General features: G+C 33.9%; 2 protein-coding genes across 2 annotated transcripts; both read left to right on the forward strand.

The window, feature by feature from the left end:
* Positions 1–566: 566 nt before the first annotated feature.
* LOC134697828 (zonadhesin-like) lies at positions 567–7,386 on the forward strand. Its single transcript, XM_063560114.1, has 8 exons — positions 567–624; positions 1,071–1,187; positions 2,372–2,628; positions 2,951–3,279; positions 4,497–4,789; positions 5,003–5,199; positions 5,668–5,872; positions 6,563–7,386. The coding sequence occupies exons 1-8, from the start codon at positions 567–569 to the stop codon at positions 7,384–7,386; spliced, it is 2,280 nt and encodes a 759-aa protein (XP_063416184.1).
* A 144-nt stretch (positions 7,387–7,530) lies between these two features.
* Positions 7,531–8,643, forward strand: LOC134697829 (GATA zinc finger domain-containing protein 10-like). Its single transcript, XM_063560115.1, has one exon. The coding sequence runs from the start codon at positions 7,531–7,533 to the stop codon at positions 8,641–8,643; it is 1,113 nt and encodes a 370-aa protein (XP_063416185.1).
* The last annotated feature ends 2,530 nt before the right edge of the window (positions 8,644–11,173 follow it).

The following is an 11,173-nucleotide window of genomic DNA, read 5'->3' on the forward strand; positions in this document are numbered from 1 at the left end:
AAATTATATTAAAACTAAAAGACAAATGTGAGTGTTCATGGACAAGCCAGCATACAAGATCTCCAGAAGATATGTGGTAAGACACAGCAATAACTTATGATTGGGAAAAGGAACAATGATTTCTTGAAAACAAGCACCTAATAGACCTGTAACTGGCGAATATCAGAAGTTTCTTGATGATCAGTATTTTATTCCAATTCAACTATGAGACTGTTTTATAAACGAAATGTTACTGTAGTTGCACTATAATGATATACATATTCTTATAGGGATGCTTAGTTTACCATTGAACAATATATCATATGTGGTATAAGAGAAATACATGTACATGATAAATAGCTGTATGAATAATTTGAAGCAATTAAATGAGTGCAACCTTGTAATACATGATATACATAATCGGACAGAGAGATTACCACGTGTTTTAAGTTAATATGTATTGATATTTTTTGTTTTCTATTTAATTAACTATATATTACCATTGAATACACGTACAACTGATGCAATTTCCTGTGACTAGTTGCTTTTGTTTGTTTAAGTCTTTTATCATAATCATCAATTCCAGTATGGCAAGATGGATACTTTTCTTTATAATTCTTACAGCTTTTTCTGTTAACAGAGCTGGTAGGTTGAAATATAGTTTACTTCTATATAAGTTTTGTTAACTTGAAATTGATTTTTGTATTTTTGTTGAATTCCAAATGACTGCTGGCAATAGAAAAATAATTTATGAATGGTTAAGGTATTCTTATTATAACCAAAGTACAAAAGTTCCATTCGAATTCGGATGACCCTAAGATCTTATGAGTGGTGAATTATTCATACAGAACTCACCTCGTTGAAGACTGTTGTAAGTAGCTTTTAATAATTTGCTTCGTTGAATGTTGATTATTTCAGGCGCAACTAGGATAAAGGCAGCATGTTTAATATTTGGCAGCAAGAGTCGAATGAGACTTTTGAAAAGAGGATGATGCTGTGTGCTATTTGGGGTTACAGGTACAAATGTTATATAATTTCGTATGATCTTAATTATTTTTGTTCGTTTGTTTCTTTTTATCATATAATTTTAGACAGTATGCAGTGCAATAAAGAAGTAAAAGACGTTTGTCACCATAACGCCGAATGTATACGAAATATCTGCGTATGTAAAAGTGGTTTCCATGGTGATGGAGTCAAAACGTGCAGTAGTAAGTTAAACAATCATACTAATGTCTAAATTAATGTCTTCGATATATGCGGGAAAACTTATGCAGGAGATCAGAGATACAAATATTTCGTAAAAGTATTTAGTAACTTAAAAGTTTTAATTTATCGAATCTATAGCAACTAGAAAATATAGATTATCCTATCAAGTAGCACGGTAGTATTTACATTCCAGAATTTAGATTGCTCTTTTATGTACCCCCTAAGTCAACGTTTCTGAACAGTGTGATAGGACAAAAAATACAGTATCAACTAAATATACTTTCCCAAACTGGGGAATGAACCGGGTGTAGAAAAATATGAAATAATTTTACATACAGGTGAAAATGAATTTTTGAGAATTATTTCAAATTTTGTATTCACTGCATGACAAAAGACCTAAAAGCACTAGTGGCCATATGATTTTAAAGATATCAATAAAAGTAAACGATTTTAAAGATATCAATAAAAGTAAACAATTTTAAAGATATCAATAAAATAAAACGATTTTAAAGAAATCAATAAAAGTAAACGATTTTAAAGATATCAATAGAAGTAAACGTTTAACCCCGCCACTCTATTTATGTATGTGCTTGTCCCAAGTCAGGAGCCTGTAATTCAGTGGTTGTCGTTTGTTTATGTGTTACATATTTGTTTTTCGTTCATATTTTTACATAAATAAGGCCGTTAGTTTTCTCGTTTGAATTGTTTTACATTGTCTTATCGGGGCCTTTTATAGCTGACTATGCGGTATGGGCTTTGCTCATTGTTGTAGGCCGTATGGTGACCTAATAGTTGTTAATTTTTGTGTCATTTTGGTCTTTTGTGGATAGTTGTCTCATTGGCAATCATACCACATCTTCTTTTTTATATGATACATATTCAAATTCATTTCTGAATATTATAATGAAAGTACTCCAGTTAACTGTGAATGTAGAATTTTTGGCAATGTTAGAAAGTGGTGAAAATTCCAAAAAGGCTATCATTATCCCTTATGGGCCAGGAAATATGACCGTGTCCCCATCAGCATGCAGCAAATATAAACATACAGTAATTCCGAAATATTGAATGGTATTTTTTAAAACTCATAAAAAAACTCAGTGATAGTTTTATCGTGAGACTCTATAGGTATTTTTTCATAGAAATCAACTTATCTATATTCACATAGACAGTTTTGTCTTAATTTCAGAAAAGTGCATTTGTGAAGCTGTTGGAGACCCTCATATTCACGGTTTTGATGGACATTTCATGACCTTCCCTGGCCGATGCAGATACACAATGGCGAGAACAAACACTGGTCATGATTCTTGTGGATTTAACATAGAAATCAAGAACGACAACGCCGGACCATCCGGGGATCAGGATATGCAAAGTAGCTGGCTGAGATCAGTTTATATTCAAACACAAGACCATATCATCAAATTCAAACGTATGAGAATAATAGAGGTCAGTTTTATGTAGATAGATATAAGTTCATATCTTTATATATATACATAACGTCGGGCGTTTTTATAAAAGAAAAAAATAGACTCGGTTTCAGCAAAATGATTTATGTCTTTCAAAAAGGATTAAATTTATTATTTCGGACTCTAACATATAGGCGGATGTCAGAACGCAGGAAAACGAAGTAAATTATTGGTCAAAGGAACGAACAACAAATTTGAAGTGTTGCATAGTAATCTATAAGGAATTTATTAAATAAATACTCAAGTATAAAACGTCCTAGAAAATTATACATCAATAATTTTTCATGTTTTACCTTTTAAAGGTTGATGGATATTTACGATATCTGCCCGTACATGTGAGTTCCCCAAAGGGATTTCTTGCTATAGTTCACAATGGCCCATGGGTAATTCTGGCTACATCTTGTGGACTCCACGTTAAGTGGGATGGCGATTCGACCGTGAAAATAGAGGCCCCAACGAGATACATAGGTAATTTGACAGGTTTATGTGGCAACTGTAATGGTTCACCTGCTGACGACTACACAACTAAGACTGGTGCAGATGAATTCAAACTGTCTCCTTTAGTACGAGATATGGTTGTAGGAGATAGTTATCTAGTCAGGGACAAGAACGGAAAACCGACACTTCAAGAGTAAGTTTACTTTACCTTTTGGTTTCATAGGTGTGTATAGGAAACACTTATATATATATATATATATATATATATATACAACTCGTCTAAACATCAACCCAACAATGTTAGATCTGTAAATTTGCTTTCGCAAATTTTTGGTTCTTCCCTCGCCGGGATTCGAACCCATGCTTCTGTGATATCGTGACACCAAATCGCCTGCACTGCAGCCGTCCCGCTAGACCACACGACCACCTGGGCTCTCAAAAAAAGAGCTTTCGGTGGCCATATGTTACCTTTCCACGTCAGTTTTAATCTAGCGGCGTACTACAGTACATGATATATAAGGCATGAAGATGTTATTGTTACAGATCAGCTAAATTATCTATAGTAAAGGATCCTACAAATTAATGTAAGATACAGTCACAGAAAATAATTATATTCATAAGTACGTCTGAGTCAGTGACAACCCTACAACAGATGTATCCATCGGATCGCCATCAATGATGGTGATACATGGCTGTGTACATAATGTATATACAACTCGTCTAAACATCAACCCAACAATGTTAGATCTGTAAATTTGCTTTCGCAAATTTTTGGTTCTTCCCTCGCCGGGATTCGAACCCATATATATATATATATATGAATAAATATTCGAAGATAAAAAGATCTTTGGTAAAGTAATGGATATTTAATTTATGGAAAAAAACGGTAAAATAAAGAAGATATATGTATATAGGGTGTTTTTTTTTTTTTTTAGAGTGCCCATAATTCTGTTTTCTCTGTCCAGTTGTTAGTCAGTATGTCCTTGTATTTGTTTATAGTTTTGGATTGAGATAGTTATGAAGTTGTGGTTACATCAATTGGAAACTTAGTGCAACAATACTAAATGACACTTGACATATTCCTACAGTTATAATAAAAGTTCGGGATACTTATACTATTGAAATATGCGCTTGCATATCGGTGGCTAAAGTCAGAAATTTATACGGTAGATATTTTACATACGTTTCAGCAAGGACGTAATGTTTCTATTGGAAAATGACATATTGGAACCAAATCAGAAAAAAGATGGGAGTTTTTTTTCAAATTTAGTGGATTAGAACATAAATATCAAAGGAGTCATAGTGAATAAAAAAAGTATAACGGTTACCTTCAATTTGTTTTTTAATGTAATAACTTCTTCTTTATCTTTTAAAAGAAAACTACAATAATCATTTATATATTTTTTTCAGATGCATGACAATATTAGTAAACAACAGATGTCCACCGAAAATAAAACAGCTAGTCTATGAAAACTGTGGCTTTCTTAACTATCTTCATCCGAGAAATCCTTTCCGTGGCTGCATAGATAAGAATCCGAGGCTTGCCGAAGCACTTTTGCATGCATGTGCTAAAGACGCATGTCATTACTGGATGCTTGGTCAGCTTTTTATGAAGAAATTAGTTTGTGGATACATGTCATCTTTTGCGGAAACTTGTGCTAGGAATGGTTTCAAAATCGTCTGGAGACATGAAAATTTTTGTCGTGAGTACTCGAATCAAATCAGTTTTGTAATAATTCTTCTAATTTTTCATTTACTTACTTTCATGGAAGAATATTTTAATTAATGAAAAAAAAATATTGTCTGTATATAGTTTAGTAAAATGTTATTGTCCTTTACTACCATAACAAAATGTTGCTTTGAAAGAAGGGTTTGTTGTATTTATAGTAATAATAATTTACACGGTATTTTTTCAGCTCTGTTATGCCCTCCAACTATGCCATATAAACCTATAGCAACACCTTGCCAATCAACTTGTTTGGCTCCTAAACCAGGTGTATGCCATTTGTCATATAATGAAGGCTGCCAATGTCGTGAGGGCCATTTACTTAGCGGTAATACATGTGTTGCACCCAAGCTTTGTGGGTGCCAAACAAGCGCTGGCTATATACCTGTAAGTACAATAGGAGAAGCTTTCATTATTCTAAAATGCGGGGTTCGTATTGCTGAGTCGTTGTTTTTCTATGCATTTGATTGTTTTGTAGACATGGGTTTTTTTTGTCGCGTTGGATTTTTTTCCACGACGTTGTCAGATATATTCGAATCACAAGCCTTTAATTCCTTCCGTATCATCTACCTCTTTATCCAACATGTACAATGTAAATTAAAGGCACACACACATGAAAACACAATTAGAGATTTTTAACAAGGCTGATAAAGCAGACAATCAAAAAATACAACCAGTCTGTACGCATATGAGTTCTTCTGTTATTACTGACACTCTTGCAAATATTCGTTATAACAATAACAGCAATGTTAATATTTGCTAAAGAAAAATAATAACTTAACATTATAACTCAAACTGGTATTAAGCTTGTATACTTTTTGATCGGCTATATGTATATCATAATTTTAAATGCAGGTTGGTTCAACTTTCACCGCACTAAACTGTTCGGAGATCCAAGAATGTCAAGTGATAACAGGAAAGCCAACAATGATAACAAAACAACGTATTTTCTGCCATGAAAAGGCTAAATGTGTTAATCTAGAAGGAAAAGCACAATGCCACTGTAACAATGGCTTTACAGGTGACGGTATTGACCAATGTATTCCTGAAACTATTCCAAGTAAGTTGCGTTTAAAACTCGTTCAAAGGCTTTCAAATGCGATTTCTGATTTCAATAGATAAAATATGCGAGAAAAAAGTTGACAACTGTATTTATTATACTTCACGTTAAAATGCCATATTTTGATTGGCTGATACAAGGGTGCTAATTTATTCTATCATATGGCTGAGAGGGTGATACTTTTTTTTAATGTTACCCTCTCGTCTACTTGTTACGCTCAGGCTAACATTCGAATATCACGGCCCAGGCCATGTGTAAATTTCCAACAATCTATGGCTTCCATGAATTATTTCTTAAATGTTTTAAGCGAAACAATTTCGGGACATCTGGGACCGTGCTGCGGCCATAAAATTTTCGAATTCAATCAATTAATCAAAATAATGTTTTTGGTGTTATGAGCTCAAATTTATAACGTCGGATACTAGGTAAAAATTATGTTCTACAGACATGCACTCAGAATCTCTCTTAATTTTCTTTATCTTGTTCGATAAGCTTGCAATAATGAAAATTTTGAACTGGACTTCCTTTTATGCAAATAAGTAATCAAAACATGACATGTGTTGGTATGTTACCTTATTGTGTTATCAAGTATAATAATGTAATATTTTAAACGATGAAAACGCAAATAATTTATTTTCTGGACAATCAGTAATTATAATATCGTATTATTTTTCCTTACTTGTTTTTTAGAACCCGAACTATCCATTGACGAAACCATCAATAAATTGATATCCTACAAACGTCCTACAACTGTTGAGAACCATATAAAAACCAAACAACCAAACCATTACCAGAAGAAAATCGTAACGAATCCTAAATCATATCAATCAATTGTAAAAACTACAAGTCATTTGAATCCATCGAGATTTCACGTGAATCCATTACCACCATTACATCATACAGAGCACGTGACAACTCCTTTGAAGCCACTGTCATCAACGAGTCTTAATACAAACCGGAAAGAACGAATCACAATTAAGAAGCCGACTAATTACAAAAAAAATACCAAACAAGTTTCTCGTTTCAAACCACTGCTAGCAGCAAATAATAGAATCTATAAGAAACGTGTTATTGGTCACAAAGAACCAGTGTTAAGAAACTTTAATACGCGAACTAAGTCCGGCCAATTTAAGACTGTCGTGAAACCAGTGTCACCAAAATTGAACAAAAGACGTGAGAAAAAACAATACAAAACTCGAATAAGACCAGCTTCAACAATATACATAGCTAAAAGTAAGAGAGTTCATTCCACATCTCACAATAATCCATTGTTATCAACCGTTACTAATGGACACGAGAATGAAAACAAAAGGTGGTCCAAAACGGTCGTGAAAGAAAATACTAAAAGTCCTTCTGATTATGTAAAAAATCCAAAAACTAATAGAAATCACGTCGCACCTTTTAAGAACAAATATAAATTGATTTCTGGCCGAACCAAAAAATCAGAGCCATTGACAACACCGGAACTGACAGATAGCTATTATTCTGGTTCATCAACAGAAGAAGAGTGGTAAAACTGAAAGGGTGTTACATATATTGTATACTCTGTTTGGAAGAGAATAAAAGAACATTTAAATACTGAATATTCGAGTCTGTTGTTTTTTTTTATGATACTGCTTTCCTTATATGTTATCTGTTATAAATAAACAAAGACACACATGAGACAGCAACCACACAATAGATATCCCAAAGGTCAAGATACGGTCTTCAACAATAGACAGCAACCACACAATAGATATCCCAAAGGTCAAGATACGGTCTTCAACAATAGACAGCAACCACACAATAGATATCCCAAAGGTCAAGATACTGTCTTCAATAATAGACAGCTACCACACAATAGATATCCCAAAGGTCAAGATACGGTCTTCAACAATAGACAGCAACCACACAATAGATATCCAAAAGGTCAAGATACGGTCTTCAACAATAGACAGCAACCACACAATAGATATCCCAAAGGTCAAGATACGGTCTTCAACAATAGACAGCAACCACACAATAGATATCCCAAAGGTCAAGATACGGTCTTCAACAATAGACAGCAACCACACAATAGATATCCCAAAGGTCAAGATACGGTCTTCAACAATAGACAGCAACCACACAATAGATATCCCAAAGGTCAAGATACGGTCTTCAACAATAGACAGCAACCACACAATAGATATCCCAAAGGTCAAGATACGGTCTTCAACAATAGACAGCAACCACACAATAGATATCCCAAAGGTCAAGATACTGTCTTCAATAATAGACAGCTACCACACAATAGATATCCCAAAGGTCAAGATACGGTCTTCAACAATAGACAGCAACCACACAATAGATATCCAAAAGGTCAAGATACGGTCTTCAACAATAGACAGCAACCACACAATAGATATCCCAAAGGTCAAGATACGGTCTTCAACAATAGACAGCAACCACACAATAGATATCCCAAAGGTCAAGATACGGTCTTCAACAACAGACAGCAACCACACAATAGATATCCCAAAGGTCAAGATACGGTCTTCAACAATAGACAGCAACCATACAATAGATATCCCAAAGGTCAAGATCCGGTCTTCAACAATAGACAGCAACCACACAATAGATATCCCAAAGGTCAAGATACGGTCTTCAACAATAGACAGCAACCACACAATAGATATCCCAAAGGTCAAGATACGGTCTTCAACAATAGACAGCAACCACACAATAGATATCCCAAAGGTCAAGATACGGTCTTCAACAATAGACAGCTACCACACAATAGATATCCCTAAGGTCAAGATACGGTCTTCAATAATAGACTGCCATGATATTTCAAACTGTCAAATTACAAATCTCCCCGATGTACGTTGTGTGTAAGGAGAGAGTTTGCAAGTTACTATTTCTTTCTTTGGTTCAACAAAAGATTTAAAATAGGTCAAGATAAAATAAAAGTATTGTTACTTTTATTTTTCTTATGCATACTTTTCTGAAGATGAGTGAAGCCTGCTTTTTTTTTATAAAATATCTAATTCTGTTGATACATTTAGTGAACTTCTTTCTTTACATCTAATTATTATAGTGAAATTTTGTTAACAAATACCTTATAGGAATATACGCCAAAGAGATGTAACAAACCAAAAACACATATAAAGTGACCGCCGGAGGTCAACAATAAATAGGCGGCTACAAAATGGTAAGCTCCAAATCTCCCCAGTATATGCTGAATGTAAGGAAAGGACTCTGAATTGAGTTTAACATGTCGTTGTAGAATACCAATGAACCGAACAATACAGTCGGTCGAATATAAACATTACGCTAGGGTGAACAAGAACACACAAGTAGAAATGTGAATGTGGGATACTGATCACTAATGATAACACTCGCTGTAAGTTTTCGGCCAACATGAAACTGAAGGGGGGAAATGATTTGAAAACGTTTTGCAACAAGGTAAAGCATGTCCACACAAAGCATAAAATAAAATTCCAGGAAGCTCTTATTTGTAGTTCCGTAGAACAATGCGACAAAAAATGCATATAGTGGCCAGTATATATATGTAAGAATGAACGATAAATATTCGGGAAAAAGAAACTTGATAGTTGATGGATCTGAAACCGCATCACACGATATAAAGCACTCTGAAATAAAGGGGCATTTTATAGCCGACTTTACGATATGGGTTTTCTTCATGGTTGATGGCCGTATAGTTGCCTATTTCAATTGCTTTAATAAATGATATGAGCAAATAAACCCCAATACGGCTAAATCAGCATGGGCAATACTGAAAACGTTTCACTGTCAATATCAATCAAGATTTTTATATTGCTCTTCGAACAGGGCTAATATGGAGAGAAATAAACAGGGCCAATACAGAAAAAAACGGGGGGAAAGCCGTATCTATACCAGAAACAGCCAGTTAATAACTCTATATTATATATCTACGTCATTTGAACGTTGGTGCATAGTTGCCTTATTGGCAAACTTTGTTATCTTACCACAACTCAAGGAAACTATTATGTTTAGTCTCTGAGAAAAATGCGACAGACGGACATCCGCAATGATACACAGACTGACAGACAGGATTCAAACTGCATACTCTTCTTCTTCGAAGCGGAGATTCAATTAATTACTGCAAAGCAACTTTATTTCGCGTTTTACCATTTCTTGACTACTTCGCGGCAATCTAATTTCGCGATTTTCTGATTTCCTTGAGGAAGTTTATTAAGGAAAGATGCAAATTTCACATATTCGCGACGATTTATATTCGCGTTATTCGTTTACTCGCGAAAGTCTTGAGATAAAATCGCTCGCGAAAATAAGTTGGTTTACAGTATTATAATTAAGAATATAAGTTTGCGTTTTACAGCTTAAAATTAGTACAATTTAATTAACAGTTTCTTAAGTTTACAAAATTTTGAGATACATTAAGAACTTCAAGCAGGTTTAATAAACCTGTTAGGTACTTACGAATGTCATTTTTTACTAGTAAAACCGTAGAATTAAAACTTTAAGCATGAGTGGACTGAAAAAGGGGGATGAGGGGGCAAACTTCTAAAAAAGACAAGTGAAGAAAAAGTTGTTTCTATAATCTTACAGTGTACATGTATGAGTTAGTCCGTCCTACTACGTTTCCAGTTTTACCCTCAATTTTACGGTCTGTCGAAAAATACCCCGCACGATCAATATGCTATTAATTGCTTTTTTCGTGTTCTGTGATGGTAGATAAATGAAATTAGTTTTTGGTCCGATAATTTCATTATTTTGTATAATAAAAAAGGTAATTCAGACTATCATAAAAGTTTTCAATTTTTGTATGAAATCTATTTAAACCAGATGCTCCGCAGGGCGTAGCTTTATACGACCGCAGAGGTTGAACCTTGAACGGTTGGGGCAAGTATGGACACAACATTCAAGCTGGATTCAGCTCTAAATTTGGATTGTGATTAAATAGTTGACACAGCATAGGTTTCTGACACAGAATGAATGTGTTCTAATGAACTTAAAATTTTTGTTTTCTCCTAAAGCAATTCACTATGCTGTTGAATATTAATCCTCTCAAAAAAATGTTTGAAGAAATTTTCTTTTTATTTATGAAATTTCAAATGAGAAAAATTGAACCCAATTTTTTTATTCACATCCCCCTTTCCCTTATTCCAAAACTAATCTCAATTAAAATTTCTAATGGAGTTTGCCACAATAACTACTCATTTAAATACATCATAAAATATTAAGATGTAAAAAAACTGCTTGTTATCACTGAATGGTAAAGATTATTTTAATTTATCAGTTGGTAGTAAAAAGTGAGCATACATTGTATATTGTATG

Source organism: Mytilus trossulus, chromosome 14, assembly GCF_036588685.1.
Source record: "Mytilus trossulus isolate FHL-02 chromosome 14, PNRI_Mtr1.1.1.hap1, whole genome shotgun sequence".
Taxonomy (NCBI): domain Eukaryota; kingdom Metazoa; phylum Mollusca; class Bivalvia; order Mytilida; family Mytilidae; genus Mytilus; species Mytilus trossulus.